The sequence below is a fragment of the Acinonyx jubatus genome, chromosome B1 (genome assembly GCF_027475565.1).
Source record: "Acinonyx jubatus isolate Ajub_Pintada_27869175 chromosome B1, VMU_Ajub_asm_v1.0, whole genome shotgun sequence".
NCBI classification, from domain to species: Eukaryota; Metazoa; Chordata; class Mammalia; order Carnivora; family Felidae; genus Acinonyx; species Acinonyx jubatus.
Window position 1 is genome coordinate 162,441,026 of NC_069382.1, and position 24,927 is coordinate 162,465,952.

Consider the following 24,927-nt stretch of genomic DNA (forward strand, 5'->3'; position numbering starts at 1 on the left):
AGTTTTTCAGCATCCACAGGGTCAGGCCTTGGAGAGAATCAGTGTTTGCAGCCAGCTGGATCATGTTTGGACAAGAGGCAGAACACATCTGGTCATTAATAGTGATAATTGCTCTTTGGTTAAGAGCCATAATTTAGTTATAGGAAATGTTGCAGCTGACATCTATTGTGAGTCAGGTGACCACATCCTACAAATTTTCATTTCAATTTTTCAAACATTTATTTGGTTTGAGAGAGGAGATCAAAGGTTAAAGAAATACAGTTCACATTTTCAGTGGATATACAATCTTGTTTGTATCACAGGAAAATAACTCTAAGACAGAGAAAGATATAACATCAAAAGAGTATTACAAATCCCATGGGCCTACATGAGATTAAAGCAAAGTAAGGTATCAAATCAGAGAGAGTTTTTATCTGGTTAAAAAGATTGTGAAAGTCCTCCTAGAGAAAGTGGAATTTGAGAGAGGCTTGTAAGAAAAAGGGATAAAATGGGAGACAGTGATAGAGTAAGGGAAAGGGGGTTTGGGGATAGAGAAGGGAAGGGCATCTCAGCAGGGCTGTAAGGTTGTCAGATAAAATACAGGATACCTAGTGAAATTTGAATTTCAGGTAAATAGCAAATCATTCTTTAGTATAAATATAATCTATTTGGGTCATATATTTGGGTCATACTTGAGTTTGAAACACCCTGCATGTGTTTAGAGAAAACAAGTAAGTTGTTTTCTAAAAGTTTAAGTTTCAGAGAGGAAGAAAATGGCTGATTGTGTGGGAAAGTTGTTTGGTGACATATAGACGGTCTTAGATTATAGACAGAAGAATGAAAATGTAATTTTATAGGGACTGTGGAGACTTTTTTTTTTTCATGTAGGAGTGATTTGATCTGACGTGTCCTGTAGGAATAAGATGGCAGTGGTGAGAACAAGAAAAACTGTGACAGGAAATTGGCCAGGAAGTGACAGACAGTGAGGATGTTAAGTGAGATGATGGAAATGGTTTGCAAATGGACATAGCTGAGATACAGCAGAGTGGAAGCAACAGATTGGACCTTGGGACAAAAGAGATGTAGAGGCAAAACTGCCTACAAGTATATCCCTATTGACTTGGAGAATGATGGCTTTTGTTAACAGCTGTGTAAGGAGGAGAATCTGGTTTTAGGAAAAACAGATAATAGGGAAATAAGGGCCATGTCAGGAGTATCTGGCCGGGTGGGTATCTAGAGACAAATGCTTAGTAAGTAATTACAAATATTTTTCTGAGCTCAATAAATTGGGATTTTAGATATTTAAGCTGTCACATCAGTGAGTTGGTCAAAACTCAAGGAATATTTCTAGCTCACTAGAGGCAAGAGAGCAACTGGTGAGGGAATAGCAAAAAGACCAAAAGAAGAGCAATAATGAAAAACTTGGGGGCAGGTCTTGGAAGTCCTGAAGTCGAGGTCGGTCACCACTCTTAAATCATGCAGAAAAGTCAGGAGTATAGATTGAGAACCAGCAACAGTGCCGTTAATTTTGGACAGAGCTGTTTTAGGAAAGTACCATGGGTGGCAGCCAGGGTTTTGGAGACCGAGGTGTAAATGGTGAGGGAGTAGAGGAAACCAAAGAGGTGAAGTGTGAGAGGACCGGTTTGAGGACAAAACCAAGGGGAAGGAACCCATGGAGAGGGAAGACTGAAGATTCGCTAAAAGCAGGGATCAAAGTCTGAAAAGAGTGTGCAGCAATAAAATTAAATGCATACGTGGAGAGACTGGCCTTCAAAAGAGGAGAAAACCTCCCTCAGAGTTAAATGGAAGGTAGGAAGACAGAAGCTTGAGGATTCGATGCATGACACTGAGGAATTTGGTTGTTTGGTCTCCACTTTTGAGTAAGAAAGGAAATGACATCATAATTTGGCTATTGTTGAAAGTGTTGCTATAAACATTGGGGTACAGGTGCCCCTATCCACCAGCACTCCTGTATCCCTTGGGTAAATTTCTAGCAGTGCTATTGCTGGGTCATAGGGTAGATCTATTTTTAACTTTTGGGGGAACCTCCACACTGTTTTCCAAAGCGGCCAAATTATGGAAAGAGCGTAAATGTCCATCAACTGATGAATGGATAAAGAAATTGTGGTTTATATACACAATGGAGTACTACGTGGCAATGAGAAAGAATGAAATATGGCCTTTTGTAGCAACATGGATGGAACTGGAGAGTGTTATGCTAAGTGAAATAAGTCATACAGAGAAAGACAGATACCATATGTTTTCACTCTTATGTGGATCCTGAAAAACTTAACAGAAGACTATGGGGGCGGGGAAGAGAAAAAAAAGTTTGAGAGGGAGGGAGACAAACCATAAAAGACTCTTAAAAACTGAGAACACAAAATTGCACCAGCATTCTTCTCAAAGCTAGAACAAGCAGTCCTAAAATTTGTATGGAACCACAAAAGGCCCCGAATAGCCAAAGTAATTTTGAGGAAGAAGACCAAAGCAGGAGGCATCACAATCCCAGACTTTAGCCTCAACTACAAAGCTGTAATCATCAAGACAGCATGGTATTGGCACAAAAACAGACACATAGACCAATGGAACAGAATAGAAACTCCAGAACTAGACTCACATAAGTATGGCCAACTAATCTTTGACAAAGCAGGAAAGAACATCCAATGGAAAAAAGACAGTCTCTTTAACAAATGGTGCTGGGAGAACTGGACAGCAACATGCAGAAGGATAAAAGTAGACCACTTTCTTACACCATTCAGAAAAAAACACTCAAAATGGATAAAGGACCTGAATGTGAGACAGGAAACCATCAAAACTCTAGAGGAGAAAGCAGGAAAAAAACCTCTCTGACCTCAGCTGCAGCAATTTCTTACTTGACACATCTCCAAAGGCAAGGGAATTAAAAGCAAAAATGAACTATTGGGACCTCATGAAGATAAAAGGCTTCTGCACAGCAAAGGAAACAACCAACCAAACTAAAAGGCAACCAACGGAATGGGAAAAGATATTTGCAAATGACATATCGGACAAAGGGCTAGTATCCAAAAATCTATAAAGAGCTCACCAAACTCCACACCCAAAAAACAAATAATCCAGTGAAGAAATGGGCAGAAAACATGAATAGACACTTCTCTAATGAAGACATCCAGATGGCCATGAGGCACATGAAAAGATGCTCAACGTCGCTCCTCATCAGGGAAATACAAATCAAAACCACACTCAGATATCACCTCACGCCGGACAGAGCGGCTAAAATGAACAAATCAGGAGACTATAGATGCTGGAGAGCATGTGGAGAAACGGGAACCCTCTTGCACTGTTGGTGGGAATGCAAACTGGTGCAGCCGCTCTTGGAAAACAGTGTGGAGGTTCCTCAAAAAATTAAAAATAGACCTACTCTATGACCCAGCAGTAGCACTGCTAGGAATTTACCCAAGGGATACAGGAGTGCTGATGCATAGGGGCACTTGTACCCCAATATTTATAGCAGCACTCTCAACAACAGCCAAATTATGGAAAGAGCCTAAATGTCCATCAATTGACAAAAGGATAAAGAAATTGTGGTTCATATACACAATGGAATACTATGTGGCAATGAGAAAGAATGAAATATGGCCTTTTGTAGCAACGTGGATGGAACTGGAGAGTGTTATTCTAAGTGAAATAAGTCATACAGAGAAAGACAGATACCATATGTTTTCACTCTTATGTGGATCCTGAGAAACTTAACAGAAGTCCATGGGGGAGGGGAAGAAAAAAAAAAGAGGTTAGAGAGGGAGAGAGCCAAAGCATAAGAGACTCTTAAAAACTGAGAACAAACTGAGGGTTGATGGGGGTTAGGAGGGAGGGGAGGGTGGGTGATGGGTATTGAGGAGGGCACCTTTTGGGATGAGCACTGGGTGTTGTATGGAAACCAGTTTGACAATAAATTTCATATTATAAAAAAGAAAGGAAATGACATAATGTGCTTTGAAAGGAGCAGGGTGGAGTGATCATGGGACATAGTCATAAATTCCGGTCTCCTGCCACATCTCACAGCACATCACAGACCTCTTTTATTTAGATCCCTAGCAAAATGGAAGAGGAAGCAATAGTGACGATGGGGCTGTTCCTTGGTGTAATGCATTTTGTCACTGCAGAGGTAACCTGAGAGCAAAAAACATGAGGAATGGAGTCTCTTCTATTTGCTGAATGCCTGTTGCACTGCAGTCTGGTTCCTCCAAAAGCACTAGACTTACATCAGACACCACCCTGTTATTTTAGAGTGTTAACGCAACTGTGTGTCATTCCCTGTGTATAAAATCTGATTTGACATAGTTCACAAAAATAGAAAACAACCAACTCTATTCTTGCAGCTTCAAATACATTAAGTTTTAACATCTCATACTGAGTTTGAATATAGAAAACATTTTATTTAGCTTAATGATATAGTCTCATGATTATGGAATACCTGGTTAAAGGGGCTTTCAGGGACATTCAGAAAATCCCATTGATCCCATCATTGCTAAAAACAACCCATTAGTATATGGTCTCATTTCATAATGACTATTAGCTGGACTTATGAAAAGGGATAAGGCAAGAAATTTCATTCTCCTGATTACCCGTATCTAAAATAAGTACAGCTATAAATATGCCAATACATATGTTGTATGATAAGGATTTTCTAGTACATGTGCTAGGGAGTGATATATGGCAGTTATTCTTGAAAAGTCAATTACAAAGAAAAAAAATACAGGTTGTCATTTCTAAGACTAGAAAATGTTATATCAGAGGGATTAAAATAAACATTCCTTAATATATAGGATAAGGGAAGCAATGGAAGTTAGATTTGGAAGGGAATTTAGGTATAATTTTATGCAATCTCTTCCCTTTAAAACTGAGGGATCCAAAGCCCAGAGGAGGAAATAGCTTACTTAAGGGCACAATCTAGTTCAGCCACAAGTCTCTTGACTCATAGTCGCTGGTGATTTCCCCTTTGCCATAATGACAAATTTCTATCAGGCTTTTGGGGAATTATTTCCAGGGCCAGAACAGTGAGTATATGAACATATACAGGTACGCAATGATTTTTTTTAATTGGATAACTGTATCTCTGTTCTGGTCACTGATATTCTTGAGAGTTAGAAAACCATCCTCCCGCACCTAATATAGCTATATAAAGCACAATGACTTTAGAAAAATACAATTTAGAATTCACCATATATTAATATATTCATTATTTAATAAGAATTTCCCAACAATGAATAAGGGGTTATTAGCCCATTATTGTAGATTCAGTAAATTTGTATAACTTGTGCAAGGTTAAACAATCAGAAATGCTGGAATTTGAGCCCGCTTTTGGTCCTCTGACTCCAGAAGTCATGCTTTCTTTGCTAGAGCTTATGGTTTCTCCAGGATGTTTATAACCTCCAGAAAAAGAAAAAGAAGCCTGTGAGGGAAGAAGTAGGGAAGAAGACAGGAAGGAGAAGGAGATCAGAAGTGGTGTGAGGTTCTTATGGAGAATGCTGGTGCCTAAAAGAAATCAGGGTTCGCATAATAGACGAAGGATTTGTGTTTTCCTTTGGTAGATCTGTTTGCAGGCTCCAAGTCTGGGTTGGCTCCCAAGAGGAAAGAGCAAGGTTGGACAACTAGGAAGGAGGTGTTTTCTTCTAAGTGTGTTTGAAAGGCAGTGGGGTGGGAAGAGCACAACTATGGGAGTCAGGACACCTATATTTTAGTCCCAATCCCTTAGATAGACAAGGTGCTTAGAAATGGTCCTTGTCATTTTGTGCCTCAGTTTTATTTGTTTAAAATGAGGTATGTTCAATTTCAAGATTCTCAAATGTTTTTCTTCCTTTACATCAATTCCCATTGGTAGAGGCTGCCAATAATTTGAGAAATGCCTGAAGTGAGATTCTGTAAACTGAGATTGCAACCCACTTTCTTGCCTGTAAAAACCTGATTGCCTTTTTTTTTTCAATCAAAAACAACTTTTTATGCATTCTTGACTAATCACATAAAGTGATCATACATGTGATTGATTAGCTTACTAAGTTGGGTTATGAAATTATTCTCCCAGAATACTTTAGAAGAGTGATTTGTCCCTTTTATACCTTGGCTATATCTGATAGAAGTTTCATAGGTGGCAAAAAATTACAACTGATTTCTAGGGTATATACCGTTATTAATATCACCACTGATCTTGGATTAGTAGATTTCATCAGGAGTCACTATCAATACATTCAAGGGAATTGTTGGTTTATTTTGCCATTTTTCTCAGAGACTTTTAGGCCAGAGATTTAAAAAAAGTTTTTTAATGTTTGTTTGTTTTTGATAGAGAGAGAGAGAGAGAGAAAACATGAGTGTGGGAGGGGCAGAGAGAGAGGGAGACACAGAATCTGAAGCAGGCTCCAGGCTCTGAGCTGTCAGCACAGAGCCTGATGTGGGGTTTGAACTCACTAACTGTAAGATCATGACCTGAGCTGAAGTCAGACACTCAACCAACTGAGTCACCCAGGCGCCCCTAGGTCAGAGATTTTAAACTAGAGTCAAATGATTTGGGGGGTACTGAAAGAGTGAAGAAATTCCAAACATTATTTTTATCTGAATCTATTTTACTATGTAAATAAAGTCCAAATCTATCAACTACATAGTCAACCACTGGGTTAAGTTCGGAAGTTTTATCACACATCTAGCTTTTTTTTTTCACTTTCATAGTGTTCTGGGGTATTTGTGAATGTACAGAAATTAATTGTATGATTTTATCCTTTACCTAGAGTTTTAGCTTAGTGTTGGCGGTGTGTGAAGAATTTTAAGGGACTTATAAAGACTCTAAAATAATAGGAAAATTTGGGGCATACATGAGTTTGTGGATATAGCTATCAACAGTTTCCCAAAAGGATAAGGTGACAACAAAGGTTTGTTTTCTTTTTTTTAAAGATGACAACAAAGGTTAAAGAACCACCACTCTACATATCTTACAATAACGTCACAATTCAGGTATTTCTTTGGTAAAATGGGAAGTTGATTTGAATTTTAGTCTTAAAATTTTTAATAAACCCATAACCAAATGAGGGTTAATAATAAGTATATGATACCTCTTTTATACTTGATTCTTAAAAACAAACAAAACAAAATCCACTATGGTGCAAGTTATTGTTGATATAAATTAAAGGTAACCTAAAGAAGTGAAGATATATCATGTTCATGGATTAGAGTGTTAGATCATTTTAAGATACTGATTCTCCCCAAATTGATCTATCAGTCAATGCAATCTCAATTATAATTCCAGCAGATGCTTTCAGGTAGAAATCAACAAGCTGATTCTACAAGTTATAGGTAGAAGCAAATGGTCTAGAATATCTATAGCAATCTTAAAGAATAAATACAAAGTTGGAGGACTTACACTACTTCATGATTTATCATATAGCTATTGTAATTAAAATAGTGTGATACTGCTGGTGAATAGACAAATAGAACAATGGAATAGAATAAAGCCTAGAATTAGACACGACCCCCCCCCCCCAACTTATCCAGTCAAAGGCACCAACACAATCTGGTGTGAGAAGAAAAATCTTTTCAATAAATTATAAAATTGGATATTCATATGGAAAAAAATTAAATCTCAACCTCTACCTTACATGAAACACAAAAATTAATTCCATATGGATCATATACCTAAATACAAACACTGAAAGAGAGACTTAAGGGAATGAAAACACTATGTATCTTCTCAAAGTCACTACAAAATATTTTCCTCCTACTTCAAAGTATTGTTTCCCAATTCTCTTTCATAATTAAGTAGCTATACCCAACACTTAGAACACATTTCAGTTCAGTCTGGGTGGCTCTGAGCCACTAGCAATTTGCTAAAAAAGGATATAACTTCTACAGTTAAGTTAGATATAAAATCTGGCAAACATACATTTTCTTATTCCTATGTTTATTATTTGAAGTTTAGGGCAAATAATTCACTTATTTGATGAACAAAGTTGCCTAGACTTAGTTCAAATGATTCCAAAAGAGTTTTTTCTGGTCTTTAATATAACTTTGTTACATAGATGAAAGTGTCTATATATTCTCCTACTTGCTTCTCTTCCCTCGGCCCATTTCCAAAAGTAAAAAATAAAACATAACAACAATAACAACAGCAGCAGCAACAGTGAATCATACAACACAAAGTCATTTACCGGAGTCCGTAGAGAACTGTTCCATCAGGATGCAGTCGGATCATTCGATTCTTCACTGTAACCCCATGCACAAATGATTTCTTGTCATTCAGAAAGTAGGTGTCTGGCACCCAGAGTTGGTCAGCTACCCTGTTGTCTAGCGTGAGATTTAGTGGGATTCCAGAATAAGAAAGCCTTTTGTCTTTCCAAGATTGCTGGAAATACATGGTGAGTGTATAATCCTGTGAAATAAAGGAAACAAAAAATTGGACTCTCATCATCGTCATCAAAGGCCTTCTGTATGAAAGTGATAGTACATAGTATCGTGTAATCCCAGAGATCCACTGTCCTGCTGTCCCTGAAGAAGTTAAATCTGAATACACTGAAATTTTCACCTCCAAGTATGGGACAACCAGTAGGTTAGAAGTGTTGGAGTAATAATTGAATGCATGGACAAGAATTCCCTCCAATGTAGGGTAAATCCATTTAAATGAATTTTAAGTTTTGAAGTTAAGGTCATGATCACGAGGAGGGTCACAAAGGAAAGTTGTACTGAAAGATCCATGTTCACAAAAATTAACATCTGGATATTATAGTTATGGTACCATTTTGGAGGGGAATGTGTGCTCAATAATAACTTAAAAATTTATGCACTTAAAAGGAGAGGGTGTTTTCTAAATTGCCTCTTGAATGAATACTGCTGTTTGTCTTATAAGCGTCATCAATTACCATTATCTGGATCTTTGTAGCAAATTACAACTTGTCTAATCATACTAAAAATCACCTTTGGATGGAGATAATCATTTGGCCTGAGAACTGAAATCAGCTGTGGAACTGCTCAACCATTTCTCTCTTACCTCACTCTTGCTTTGCTTTAGAAATTGGTTTGACGTCAGAGTTGGGTTTGTATTTGAGTTTGTTTCCAAACCTCTTGTACAAGATAACACTAAGGACTTCCCTTTTTGCATTTTTTTTCTGCCCAGGTTTCCCCTGGCAGTGAGAGTCAGGAAGATTTGGGTTCAATAAATAGATCAAGCTACTGGAAAGGGACTGTGATGATTATCTTAGAGTTTTAGTTGTCTGTTTTTAAAGAACTTCATTAATATAAAGTGTAATTGTCCATTAAAAAATGGTAGCAGTAAAATCATAAAGTCTTTAAGATGTGAGTCTCAAGAGTTCCCTTTTTCTTTTAAAGGTTATTTATCTGTCAGTAGTGATTGTGAATATTTTAGCGACGGTTAAGAAAACACTACAAACTCCTGAACAATGTTTGTGTCCTGCCATTGCTGCATATACCACTAATTGAGAAACATTGATTCACATCATGCCTTACATCTGGGCAAACCGCACTTTATATAGATCCCTTTATGGATCTGTATGCCATTTCTGAAATATCCCAAAATATAAGGCAATATTCATTCTGGATAATGAGCTCCAATGTCCTTTAACCATTATATTCAAGAACACTCACCCTGTTTACTCAAGTGGCATCTTGCAATAATTCAAAGTCATTCTTTCTTGTTCAATGACAAGGACATTAGCTCTTCACTATTAATCACACAATATCCCTTAAAGCTCTAAAATCTCCTTCCACTTTACCTTCATTTAACAGAAAAGAAAATCCACAGGGTTACATACACTTCCTTTCTCAACCGCTACTCTTCTCATTTGCATTCTCTTCAATTTTTTTACCACAGCACCTTTTTGGAGGAAAAATGAATTGAACAGATTCTGGGCCTTAGATTTCAAAATACCTTGATTCCAAAGCCTATGACATGTAGACCTATGTAACATGAGTAACTAACTTAACCCCTTGTATCTCTGATGCCTCGTTTTTTAAAATTAATTAATTAATTAATCTTAAATTTGTTTAACATCTATTTATTTTTGAGAGACAGAGAGAGACAGAGCACAAGTGGGGGTGGGGCAGATAGAGAATGAGATAGAATCCAAAGCAGGCTCCAGGCTCTGAGCTGTCAGCACAGAGCCCAACACCGGGCTCAGAACCACAAACCATGAGATCATGACCTGAGCCGAAGTCTGATGCTTAAATGACTGAGCCACCCAGATGCCCAATCAGATGCCTCATTTTAAAGATGAAAATAATATCATTTACTAGCACTCACAATGTATTGTGAACATTACTTGGGAAATTATGGTGAAAGCTCTTTAGAAACTGTAATATGCTAAACAAATATATGATCTTCAAAATTATTGTTATTTAAAGATTGATATCATACTTCCAAATTACTTTGAGTGTGCATATTCATTTTCATAAGCATTTCTATTTTTAAAGAGATGTTTATGAAAAAAAACTTACAGGCAGAAGGACCCCAATGACCACGAAAATAAGCAATTGTCTGTGATCAATTGTAAGTCTGGGTGTTCGGTTCTTATTTGTAATTCAGCCAATGTAAGAAAAGTAATAACTATCCAAAGACATGTTATTGTAAACTTTGCCATGATGATCAGCACAGTCAGCAGTGGAAAACATGTTTTAGTACTCATGCTGAATAGCCATTAGCTTCCAGACCTTCACAGGTGATACAAAGGATTTCCTCACAATGAGAACATGGGGCAAAATCCTTACACCAACTTTCCCTGAATAAAGTTTTAATATGTGATGGGGAAAAACTTATAAGGGATTATAATGGCAAACAATACTCTGATAATAAATGCTATAATTAAAATATGAGTTTGTGGTAAGTAAACAACGGAGAGTAGAAAGGAGGAAATAATGTAAACATGAGTAATCTCTGCGTAGATTTGAGTGTGCGTGTGTGTGTGTGTGTGTGTGTGTGTGTGTGTGCATTTGCATAGACTTTTCCCTTCCCCTTTCTGGAAACTGTTTTGTTTCCCGTAAAGAGAGAATTCTACACATGCAGTGAGATCTTTGCTCTCCACAACTTGCTCTTTTTTTTACTAAATAAGGACTAAACTTCACATCATGCTTCTAAATTAGAGCAGTAATTTACCCTATTTTCCAGAAGAAGTAATTCAGTGAAAATGTACTTATGCTTGTATGTTACATTTGGAAGTGGGTGATGTGGCACAAGTAGTTTTCTGCACTTGTCTTAGGTATGTCTAGCATTATTATCTTAATCCATGACATTCCCATGATAAATGAACATATGGACATACGAGGTTGATATCCTTAATGAAAAATTTTGGAAGAGAATGGTAGTTTGGTTGTGGTGATAATGATGATTATGGAAAGATCCAAAATACAGCCGTGTCTCTTATGTACTATCTGCATGATGGCATGAGCATCACAATAATCTCTTTCTCCTGGAGAAGGCTCTGTGGTTTTTGTAGTCTTTCCAACCCCATCACATTTTGTTCTTACAACCTCACGAGACAGGCAAATTCTCTCTGAGAGAATTTATTATTTACAGGTCAGAGAAACGATGTACTGTATTTTAAAGAAATTATTCTTTCTATCTGCATCTTAATAGTAATATTAACAATGACATCTGAATATAGTAAAAGTCTATGACTTGTTTTGGTATACTACGTTTTTAGACAGAAAAGAAAGGCTTAAAACTGCTGCATTTTGTTGTCTTGTACACCAGATTTTCTATTATTTCTTTATGAATCAAGGTGCAAGCACTCAAGGGAGAATGGAAAATCTTGCAGAAAGAAATTAAAGGTAGCAATACGTTGAACAAGAACACTAAGGCCTTTTTTCTTCTGGGTATATTTACAAGTATTCAACCAGCTTTCTCAAGTATGCAAGCTACTCCGAGAGAGGAAGAAGAGCAACGGATTTAGAAACTATGGGCCATCGGGGATTCTCTGACACTGAAGCAAATTAATGGGATTAACGGGTTTGAGTTGGCTAATGAAATTGGTCAGGCTGATTCAGGCATGAGAGAATGTGATTCATTGAGGAAAAACAAGACAGATGATACCAAATCAGTAGTGCTCCATTAGACTCCAAAAGGACATATTTTTTATAAACCTAAAAACGTTAAGGGAATAAGAAATTATTTATCATAAAAAAAAAACCATGGGGGAGGGGAAGGAAAAAAAAAGAGATGGAGGGAGCCAAACCATAAGAGACTCTTAAAAACTGAGAACAAACTGAGGGTTGATGGGGGGTGGGAGGGAGAGGAGGGTGGGTGATGGGTATTGAGGAGGGCACCTGTTGGGATGAGCACTGGGTGTTGTATGGAAACCAATTTGACAATAAATTTCATATTAATAAAATAAATAAAAAAATAATTCTTGTGGAGAACTAGGGTTAATTCAGTGGTTTCAAACTCAAGGCAATGTTGCTCCCAGAGGACACATAGCAACGTCTGGAGATGGTTTTGGTTGTCACAACTGGGAGTGATGATATGTGCTACTGGCATCTGTGGGCGGAGGCCAGGAGTGCTCCCTCTCAACACACACGTAATGCACTACCCAGCACAGACCCCACAACAAAGAATTATCTGGCTCAAAATGTTAATAGTGCCAAAGCTAAGAAACCCTGCCTTAGATGAAAATATCCTTCCTTTTAATATCAATAAAATATTTCAAAATCCTCTACCATTATTTACCATGAAAATTGTGTATATTCACTGGTCTACTTGGGCTTTTAACATATTCCTCAAAACTTTGTGCTAGGGAATTCTGACATTGGATGGTTTATAATTTGCCACTTTACCATAAGAAATCATTTGGTAAAAATGCATTATCTTGCATTGAAATAGGGAAAAAGAGTTGTGTGTTTTATTGGGGTATGCCTGTGACTAGAATGAGCTCTTAGATGTTATGCTGGGCTAAAAAAGTGGTCTTTTATGAGCTGCCTCCACAACCAGCACATCTCAGGCTGGTTGACTTGTTAGTGAAGAGACAAAATATTGCTTTAACGTCTAGTAATATTGCATTCACACAGAAGGATCATACGAACAATCCCTTCTTTTCAAACGGTTCTCAGGAAAGGAGATGTGTGTGTGTGTGTGTGTGTGTGTGTGTGTATGTTCGTGTGTATAAAAGAACCAGTGCTCTCGCACACATTTATATTTTTTCTTTCACCAGTTCGAACATACATTATAAAGCATCCCAACCACAAATCCGTGTTCCCTGTAAAATATTTATGCCAGTTTAGTTGAACTCTAATATGTGCTCTTTCCAAAGCTAAGGCTGCTTTTCCTAAGAGCTGATTGTGGTAGAGCTGTGCGTCATTGCCTGCCAGTTCTGTGGTCCCTTCTAGGATGGAAACTGCCCTGCCTGCTGACCGAACAAGGCCACAATGAAATCTCATGATCCTGTCCCGCCCCACCCCCCACCACCACCTTGGGAACAGAGAGTAGATACCTAATTTAAAAGCAGCTGATCCACAGGCAGGAAATAAACCTGTGCCTGGATCAAAAAGATGAGATGAACCAATCGGAGCCCTCTCTCAGAAATTAGCTCTTGCATAAAGAATCTGACAGGAGCTGTAGGACTAAGTGCAAAAGTCATGACATAGCACTAGGGCTGCACTGCTATTATGAGGTTATGAGAGAAGAGAGACTATGAAAAAAAGAGGAAGCCAGCCTACACATAAAGGGACCGGAGAAAGGGAAATACAGCCGTAAGAGGAAGAGTCTGACATTGTGAGAGAATGAACAACTGAGTTCATGAAGCCTTTTTACTTCTTATTTCTAGTTCTCATGAGGTCTGGACATGTGGACATGTTTAATACTTTAACCTCTTACGAGCCCTCTTTATATCATTGCAATAAACTCTGCTTTCTTTGTGCTGGTTAACTTCATTTTTATTTTCTCCAACCAGAAAAAAGCCATAATAATGATGCTGATCAACATCCATATCAGAATATAATTAAGAAAAAATTACACATATTAAGGAAACCCAACAAAAACCTCAGTCATCTGGCCTATCTTCCCGATTTCAGAAAAGGGAGGTATTATGAGAAATTTGAGACCCAGAGATGGCAAATGACCGAAAAACAAAAAGAGAGACATATTTGGCTTTGTTTATTAACTGGAAGAGCAAAGAGAGAGGAGGAAAAGACATTTAACTTTAATCAAGACGATTCCCTATCAAACGCAATGACAATTCTGAAGAAAAGTAACCTGGAAATTTATTCAAAGGATACAGGAGTGCTTATTCATAGAGACACATGTACCCCAATGTCTACAGCAGTGATTTCAACAATAGCCAAATTATGGAAAGAGTCTAAATGTCCATCAACTGATGAATGTATAAAGAGATGTGGCTTATATATACGATGGAATACTACTTGGCAATGAGAAAGAATGAAATCATGCCATTTGCAGCAACGTGGATGGAACCGGAAGGTATTATGCTAAGTGAAATAAGTCACTCAGAGAAAGACAGATATCATATGTTTTCACTCATATGTGGATCTTGAAAAATTTAACAGAAGACCATGGGGAAAGGGAAGGGGAAAAAATAGTTACAAACAGAGAGGGAGGGAGGCAAACCATAAAAGAGTCTTAAATACAGAGAACAAACTAAGGGTGGATGGGGGGTGGGGGAAGAGGAGAAAATGGGTGATGAGTATTAAGGAGGGCACTTGTTGGGATGAGCACTGGGTGTTGTATGTAAGCGATGAACCACGGAATCTACCCCCAAAACCAAGAGCATACTGTACATATTGTATATTAGCCAATTTGACAATAAATTAGATTTAAAAAAAGTAACCTGGAGACTAGGTGTGTATGCTGGCAACAAGTAGTATAGCTTATAAAGATAGGGGGAAACAACCCACACAACATGCATCTCATGCAAACAAAATGTAGTGGAAAATGGTCTGATAAATAAACCAATTTAAGTTGTAATTGCAATGAACCGCACAACATCTGTTTCTAATGCAACCTACTGCTTAAATGAATGTTTCTGTATCAGTGTCACTGTTAAATACATTCTGCCATGGAAATTCGTTATTGTATCTCCAGGTTTGCTGTTAATTTATAATCTTTTATCTTAACATCGTCTACTATTAACTGTTAATATATATTTGTTGTGCTTACTCCTTAGCCATGTTTTGCTACAGTACCTTTAAAATACATGCACTGTCATTGTTTCCAAAGCCCATATTCTCATTTATTATTGACTTTTTGCCCACACACTGGAGCCTTGCACTATGCCTCAGAGAACATAGTCTTCTTTACCTTTGCCTTATCCTAAATAGCCCCATTTGGTTTATCCATCTGGGCAGTCAGGCTTTTTGTCTGTCTTGAGTTTTGTTCTGAACAATTCTAGAGTCAATCAACCTCGTGGGAAAACAGAAACAGCGAGTTACGGGCTTGTACCAAATCAGAGGCACCTAAGAAAATCACACAGGCCGTTGTGATCACTGTGATACATAAACACACAGATGACATGGGATGTGACAACTAGAGAATGCACTTGGGTTCTGATGCAATCACCTACGAGACTATTGGAAGTACTATTGGAGACTGAGACTGTACAATATAAGAATTTCAGCATTTGTAATCTACATTTTTTTTAATGTTTATTTATTTTTAAGAGACAGACAGAGACAGAACATGGATGGGGGAGGGGCAGAGAAAGACGGAAACACAGAATCTGAAACAGGCTCCAGGCTCTGAGTTGTCAGCACAGAGCCCAACACGGGGCTCGAACCCACAAACCGTGAGATCATGACCTGAGCCAAAGTCAGATGTGTAACCGACTAAGCCACGTAGGCACCCCTCAGCATTTGTAACCTAATATCTACTGTACAAGGTACAAAGACATATTGCCTTTAAAAATATAAAAACATTTTTCTACACAACAAATCCAATTTCTTCAAATGGATGTGATAAAATTAATGTTTCATCCAGTGTCAGTTTAAATGTCTTATGTTCTAAAGTTTAAATAATCAGAAGCTCAAATAGTTAGAGTTGTTTCCATGGTAAGATATATTGAAATGTTGGGCCCGCAGCAGGGACGATTTTCTAGAAACTTCTGAAGCAAAAAGATCTTAGGGTATTAGAATGACTGAGTCACTGTGTCAACATTTAATGGTTTTTTACTATGCTTAATGAGTTGTATTATGCCAAATGCTGAGGAGAAAAAGTTGAATAACACATTTTTCCTGCCTGCCTCCAGGAACTCCTAGGTCAGTGGGCGAGACTCAGCATTATTAGTCCCAAGCTGTCCTGCTGTTCTCTGTAGTCTTCTCAGCTCTTCCTTTACCTGTGTAACCAGATTCCTGCATGAAATTCCCTCCATTTCAAATACTCTGAAGCAGAGTAGTTCCTCCCATCTTCATTGGTAGCTGCCTACTCAAGGAGACAAGATTATTGAGTAAGAGGGTGTCGGTTTAACAAGCTCTGGCATTCACCTAGGGAATAGATAGATAAGTCAGAGTTGACTTACAGCACTGAAGGAGAAGACAGGAGGAAAAACGTGTGCAGCAGTGAAGTTAGAAGAGAGCATCGGCTATGACCACTGGGTTTCTGACGTAAGTGAGTAGAGAGGTAACAATAAGAATTGAAGATTTGGGGCTGAGGATGACTAATGGTTTTCAGGCTGGTGTGTGTTGTGGGTGTCAGTGGCATTTGCACATTGAGATGCCAAGTAAGTAGTTATGGGCCAGAATATAGGAAGATAGGGCTCAGGGGGGAAACAGAGCCATGTGAGTCATGAGTGATAGATGAAGTCATGGGAATGAATTGGCTCAAGTAGAAGGTGAGAAGATAGAACCCCTGGGAAATTTGATTCTGTGATTAGTCACTCACTCCTTTGAGCTCCCACAACACTGTTCTCCCACTTTGATTGTAGCACTTGCAATTCTTTCTCAGTCCCGCTGGATTCTGAGCTCCCCAAGGGCAAAGGATTTTTATTTTGTTTTTAATTTTTAGGCCCTGGCATAGTGTGCAGTGGAGAGCACAAACATGCTAGCTGAACGTGAATTAAGTAGTGTTGTGTGTCTGTAGCACTGGATATAAGCACTAAGTGTGTTAGTACAAATTCATCTTGCCACACTCCAGTTTTCTGAAAAAAACGTGTCATCCTTAGATAACATACATGGGGACTTACAGTTAACTAAAATAATTTCTAATCCAGAGTATTTTTGCTCTAACTGTTCAAGATTAATGGGTCTATAACTCCCACTAACATACGTAACTGATAAATCTCCGGGAAATGAGAAAAGCACGTGGAGTTTAAAACAAACTTACTTTTTAGGGCTGAAGTCACAGTGACTTTCTACAAAATACTAAGAGACATATTTTGAAATATATCAAATGAAATTTCATTGATGGTTTCAGTAGTAACTTCTCATTTTGGAAGCATAAGGCTATTTACACCAAAGCTTTAAAAATGGACCGTATTCAGTGAAACTTTTGAGTTCATTTACAAATTAGTCAATATTGAAAGTTATCAGTAAAATACTAGATTGGTGATTAATTCATCAAGAGAATCATAAATGTTACTGATGTTTAAAACCACATAATTAATTACATATATATGACACACTAAGTTTTTTCAAACTTCCTTAGTTCCAGGGATCCCTAGGAAACCAATGTTTCCATTTTCTCTAATATCTCAGTAAGAGCAGAAGTAAAAACATATGCATGGAGTGGAACATTCAGAATGTGGTAGTTTTGGCTGACCATCCTGAGTTGAACTATGATTATATGACCAGGATGGTAACCATTATGTGGTATGCATGGCAATTCAAGAAAACTAAACTATAAAGTGATGTAAGCTTGGGAAAAAAACATGAGAATCAGAATCAAACTAAAGTTCTGTTAAAACACACACTACTTAGAAGAGATGGAAAAAACTTTGTGATCATTTTCCAGCCCAGGAAGGTAGTATTCTTTTGTGAACTGTGATCTTTTAATGTGAATAGAGCTTAAAAGGGAACAATCAGTATAAAGTAAGGAGGGGAATTGAGGAGGGCACTTGTTGGGATGAGCACTGGGTGTTGTATGGAAACCAATTTGACAACAAATTATATTAAAAAGATACATGTATATGTGTATATAAAGTAAGGATTCTATTATGTTTTGTGGGAGGAGAATTAGATATTAGGAACTTTTCCCCCCAAGTCAGATGGTGCATACATATTTATTTATTTATATTTAAATTCAAGTTAGTTAATTTTTTTAATGTTTATTTATTTTTTTCTGGAGGGGGGGACAGAGAGAAAGGGAGACACAGAATCTGAAGCAGTCTCTAGACTCTGAGCTGTCATTAGAGAGTGACACAGGGCTCAAACTCATGAACCCCGAGATCATGACCTGAGCTGAAGTCGGAGGCTTAACAGATTGAGTCACCCAGGTGCTCCTCAATTCAAGTTAGTTAACATAGAGTGTAGCATTGATTTCAGGAGCAGAATTTAGTGATTCATCACTTACATATCACACCCAGTGCTCATCTCGACAAGTGCCCTCCTTAATGCCCATCACCCATTTAGCCCACCCCCCCCCCCACCTCCACACCAGCAACCTTCAATTTGTTCTCTGTATTTAAGAGTCCCTTATGGTTTGCCTCCCTCTCTGTTTTTATCTCATTTTATTTTTCCTTCCTTTCCCTTACATTCCTCTGTTTTGTTTCTTAAATTCCGTATATATTGAAATCATATGATATTTGTCTTTCCCTGACTGACTTATTTCACTTAGGATAATACACTCTAATTCCGTCCATGTTGTTGCAATTGGCAAGATTTCATTCTTTTTGATAACCGAGTAAGGAACTCTTAACTTTTTTTTTAATGTTTATTTATTTTTGAGAGAGAGACAGTGTGTGAGCAAGGGAGGAGCAGAGAGAGACATACACACACACACAGAATCTGAAGCAGGTTCCAGACTCTTAGCTGTCAGCACAGAACTCAGCGCAGGGCTCAAACTCATGAATTGTGAGATCAAGACTTAGGCTGCAGTCAGATGCTCAACCGACTGAGCCACCCAGGAGCCCCAGGAACTCTTAACTTAAAACTAACAGGGTGAAAAGGAGAGACTGTTATGGGATACAATGATAGCTCTCTCAAGAGCCAAGTATTTCTGATATCTCTTAGAGCTGTCACTTACCCTTCCAGGAAGGAATCCTATAGAAACTCTCAGGAACTTTATTTTCAGACTTTCTAACAGGAAGATGGATTTCCATCAAATTATCCATCAGATTGTCATCCTAAAGAGACCATGGATAATGGTCTCTTGGGTGTCCCTGGGGGACTCTCAAAATAGAATGGGTAGCCAAATTAAATGCTCAAATGTCAACTTTATCATGTTTGCCTTCTTGCTCCATTCTCTCTTTTCTGTACCGTCTTCCTTTGCTTAGTTTTCTTTTAATTTTCCTTTTAGAGATAATCATTATCACATTTTGGTGGCTAGTTTTTCTGTCTACTTAAAAAAATAAGATCATTTTATATACACTACCTTTTTATCAAGAAAATTATTACTTCTACACAGCTATTTATTTATTCATTTGCTTGTTTGTTTATTGTTTATCAAGATCTCTTTCTTCCTCTATCCTACTTTCTTTCACTAATTGGTAACTTGGTGAGCAACATTTTATATGTTTGCTCATACTCATACAATTATATAGGAACATATATATGTATAGATGGGACTTTTATCATTGTTTTTTTCAAAAGTAGCATTATATATATTCACTTCTATGAATCTTTCTTTTATTAATGAACAGCACAGAAATTCCTCCAAATCGATGGGTAGAGATATAACATTCCATTTGGTGGTTATACAGTGTACTATAATATAGAAATTAATCATATTCTATTAATGGCCACGAAGAACATTTCAGGGTTTTTTAAACAACTAAAAACAACATTGAAATAAATATTTTTTGATAGATAGATAGATAGATGATGGATAGATAGGTAGATCACAAGTACTGGTGTTTCAGTTCATCTTTTGCCTTGTGTGATGCTATGCTCTGGAGCTTAATATGGAAACTTGCTAAGACAAATAAAAATAAAACCACAGACTGCTCCTTTAGTACTATAATTTTCTAAATATTAAACTAAATTCAAATTTATAAAAAGCATTAACTAAGTAAGGTATCTTAAAGTCAAGTTTATAGAACTAAAGAGCTACATCAATATCCATACTGGCCATCCTCGGTGGCTCAAACTCGTTGAGCAGCTGTTCAAACTTCTCTTGGTCTTTGACTGGATCCGGCTAAAAAGTGACTTGGCAGACCTGGCTGCAGAGAAGGACCTTGGCAATGTTATACCATTTAATGAGAAAAACAAAACAATAATGAAACTTTAAAGTCTAGGAATTTCTTTGGTAGTATAGAAAAAGTGGTTTGTGGATTGTAAAGTTAATAATTCTGATAAACTTAATAGTCCTCTAATACAAATTCATAGTCATTGGTCATATCAAACATGCATACCTAAAGAGATTTGCATTAAGGATATACACTGGACCCAACTAGGAATAAAACCTCCATGCTAACACCATGCTAAAACAAATTGACCCATCAACTAAGTCTTTGGCAAAAATAGAACTAAGATAGTTGGAATCTAGTTAAAGATTTATTGCCCACTAGTCCTGTGATCTTAGAGCAAATTTGTCAATTATTCTGAAATTCAATCTCCTTGTCTGTGTGAAGGGCAGAAAAACCATGAAGAAGTCTATTGTAACAGTAAATCAAAATTATGTATGTAATAGTCCTAAAAATATTTAAAAACTATATGTGAATAAATGAGGAAAACAAAGTAGCTTTAAACATGTCACAGGACAATGAAATGCCTAATATATATTTGTACTCTCTTTAGCTGAGTTATCAATGCTCCTCTCTAAATACTTAATAAGAGTTGCCTATTACTGAACGTTTACTGTAGTAGGTGCTTTCTATATGTTATATTGTTTAAACTTCACAGCACCTTTATGAAGTTGGAATTAGTATTCTCTTTTTATAAATGAGACTCTGAGTTTATGAAATGCCCAAAATGACTCCGCTCAAAAAACGTCAGATTTGTGATTTGAACCCACATCTGTCTGACTTTAAACTCCTAGTTCTTTCCAGTATATAACAAGCAATGGCTTAAGTATGTATCATAAGCACGAAAGGTTTTTCTCCTAGGACATGGTTTTTGTCTCCTGCCTAAGGCTGACTTCTGACTTGCTTTATTATGGATTAATCATTAACAATCAGTTCTAATGTAGACTTTTCAGTCCTCTCTGATGTTTTATCCATGAATTCTCCTTCATCAGCTGTTGCTGGTAAGGAACACCACTGCCATGCTCTTATCTGTGTGCAGCTGACATCCCCACAGAATGCTAAATACAATCAATTGCCCATCACTGCCCTGGATGATTCTTCAGATGTTAGCTGAGGGAAAGACAACATTTTCGTTCTACGATATCCTCAAGGAGTATAGGAAGTAGGATAATTTTCTTTTGGTAGGATGGCTTCCCATTCAAAAGCCTGCCAAAGTATTTTACTACTTCTAAGTGAAAGCCTTCTTAATCATTGCCTATGGTAGCAACTGCATTTTCCTTGCTGGCAGTTATTTCTAAGTAACAGTAAGATGAAAGGCAAACATGGCAAGTGCCTAGAGGTTAAGGATCTTTTAATTTAGATTGTGTGCGCATGATAACACTCTAGGAGAAGAGAGCACATACATTTGTTGAGGGTGGGAGCTACTAGGCTTTACTTCTTTGCCTCCGGCACCGGATGATGGAATGCTGAATGAAACAACTATTCATGGCCCCAAACAGAATCACGCCCACCCACACTTAAGTCTGCTTCTCTACCTCCACCCCCATCTCCATTCCCCATGTTGATCAAATCAGAAGCTAAAAATCTTTCTGGACTCTTTTCTCTGTCTCAATTTCCATATTAAATGAGTCAGTAAAACCTGACCTTTCTATTTCATGAAAATATCTCTTTATTCCATCCACAGATGCTACGATTTAGTTTGGCATTTATCATTTCTCACCTGATTAACTGTAAGCGGCTTCTAACTAGTCCTCTACTTTTGGTCTTGTTCTTCTTCCCTAATGCATTTTGATATATGGCAGGTAAAGTGGCATTTCCATTTTTAAAAATCGCATGATGAATATGTTGCTCCCAAGGTTAAACTTTGGTGGTCCCTCCAAGTTGTGAAGATAAAAATACAAATTGCCCAAGGGCAAACAATGTGCTTCCTTTGCTCCTATTTCTCTAATTGCACTTCCTTACTCGATTCCTTTTCCACTCTATCATCCAGCCACGCTTGTCTTCTCTCAGTTCCTCAGACACACGGTATTTCCTCTTGCTGTGAAGTCCTCTTGTCCTAGAACAATCATTCTTCTTCTCTCACCCCTGGCCACGCCCTACTGATCCAGGCCTCAGATTGGAAGCCAAATTGTACCTTTCTATCCCTAATCAGGAAAGAGAAAGTTTGGGTTTGGTCTCTCCTATTGCTCCCCCAGGACCCTCTCTTCATAACCTGTATTTCTCTGCAAGGAAAACTGGCTGGGTGCTCTTCCATTTCCTCCACCAGCCTGTGAGCTCCATGAAGACCTATCTATTTTGTTACTCCCTGTGCTGAGGACAAGGCCTGCAGCCCAGAGGGTATCTAACAACTTGTTGAATGAAGCAATAAATTGTTGAGAGGAGGGGTAAATCCAGAGGGAGACAGCCCAGTTAAGATTGTAGCAGAGGTGAAACATACTAGGAATCTGAATGGCGGCAGAGTAGGAGTAGCCTAAGGAGAGGAGTAAGAAACAAAACATTGGAAGGAAAGAGAATGGATTTAAACTGGTTGCTGGGAATATGAGAAATAAAGAAAACAAGGCAATCACTAGAGGAGTACCAGAATTCAGGGAAAAGTTGATGTATTTATGCTGGACATTAATTCAAAGAGCTTGAAGTGGAGATATAAGTATTGTAACTGATCATGAGATAAGTAGATAGATATCAGGGGCTTATATTTAATAAGCCCTCATCAACTCTATGGGGACAGAATTAAATGAGATTGTCAAAGTGAATGTATCAAAGATAGAGGCAAGACAAGGGTGTAGGACAGAAGCTTGGTGCATATCAGTCTTCCCCCAACCCACCACCTTGAGCTGGCTAAATGCCAAAATGCTCTTTCAGTGTGTGAATGCAGGGCAATTGATCAATTATCACTCAAGAGGAGAGATGGGGTATTAGTAACTATGAACAGTCTGAATATCAAAATCTACAGATAAGCTCCAAACCCATTTTTACAAAATTCTAATATTTAGCTGAGAAAACTGTTTTCTCATGTAAAGTGAAAGATGTCAAGGACAAATAAGACTCACTTCTTAAACTATATCATTTTGTTTATTTTTAGTGTGTCTTATCCACTCCTAAGGGAGGTGTATGTTTCAAAGTTAGGCATCAGCAACAAAAATGACCCAGAAAAAGAAATTGCCTTGAATAATTTACCACCCAGCCAATCAAGTTTCTAATTAAATTGTGGAGTCACACACCAACATGTTCCTTTTAAGCATATTTAAAATGTATTAATTTAGTCATATGCTAGCCTTTTCCTTGTCATAAAATTTTTCTAGATATATTATTTAAAAAACTCACATGGGGATTTGGTTTGCTAATGAGAATAAACCTAAGGATCTGGAGAAGTGGGTTCTAGATCTATGGATAATCTTTGTCAAATCAAATTCCCAGACAGTGAGCAATTTCATCTAGTAAAATGAGGGGGTTGCCTAGATCAATGATTCTCACACTCGTGTATGTAATTAACGTCAGGACCACTTGGACTACTGAATGTGATTCTAAGGAGCACCATCCTGAAATTTACATTTTTTGGATGAAGGCTTCCAAGAACATTATTATGCTTCTTTAATTCTCGGATCATAATTCAAGAAATGGTGACCTGGGTATTTTTCTTCAAAATCCTAAATGATCCATGTCTATGCTTTCATTAGTCCTATAAAATCTGTATCTGTTCCTGTCTCTATCTACTTATTTAGTTAGTGATGAGAGAGAGAGAGAGAGAGAGAGAGAGAGAGAGCGCACATGAGTAGGGGAGAGGGGCAGAGGCAGAGGAAGAGAGAGAATCTTAAGCAGGCTCCATGCTCAGTGTGGAGCCCGACAAGGGGCTGGATCTCACTACCAAGAGATCATGACCAGAGCTGAAATCAAGAGTTGGAAACTTAACCAATGAGCCACCCAGGTGGCCCCCTGTCTCCACTTACAATGTCATTCCCTATTTTATCAATTTCCTTTTGTGTTGTCTTTTCACTGAAGCAAAACAAATATGAGCCTTGGAAACTTCTCTTAGTGTTGCTCTACAAGAAACACATTTTCTTGAATAACAAGAGGAAAAGGGAAGGATAGAGACAAAAAGTAAAGGAGAGAAGGTCCTTTATCTTTACTTTCACGTACTGTATATTTTCCTGCCCTTCCAACTCACTACTTTTAGCTTAGCACATTTGTTTTATTTTATTTTATGTTTTATTTTTTAAAATTTACATCCAAATTAGTTAGCATATAGTGCAACAATGATTTCAGGAGTAGATTCCTTAGCGCCCCTCACCCATTTAGCTCACATTTGTTTTTAAAACATGTAACTCAGAAGCATACTGAAATTTGAATCCCTAGCTCAGATGTGAGTGGAAATAAAGGATCAACAAGTAATATGGCCACTGAAACAATATCTGCAAGAATAATGCAGATTTTATTTTTGAAGAGCAGCTTGAGTTCTTTCCAATTCTTCATACCTCATCTGTGGCCATTTCTCCATCCTGAATATGGAAGAGACTGAAGGACAAGGACAAGGGAGGTCTTGTATAAAAACATCACAGAGAGCCTTAGGAAGAAAAATCACACACTATGCTGATGTATTTTTTCATCTGCATGGAGCAATGTGTATTTTGGTTCAGTGTTAAAA

At 37.6% G+C, this 24,927-nt stretch overlaps 1 protein-coding gene across 1 annotated transcript in view; it reads right to left on the reverse strand.

Annotated features, from left to right (window-relative positions):
- Positions 1-24,927, reverse strand: part of GABRB1 (gamma-aminobutyric acid type A receptor subunit beta1) — a 384,785-nt gene that overhangs the window by 240,704 nt on the left and 119,154 nt on the right. Inside the window, exon 4 of the mRNA XM_027056332.2 lies at positions 8,148-8,368. Coding sequence (XP_026912133.1) covers positions 8,148-8,368 — 221 coding nt within the window. The remainder of the gene's footprint in view (positions 1-8,147; positions 8,369-24,927) is intronic.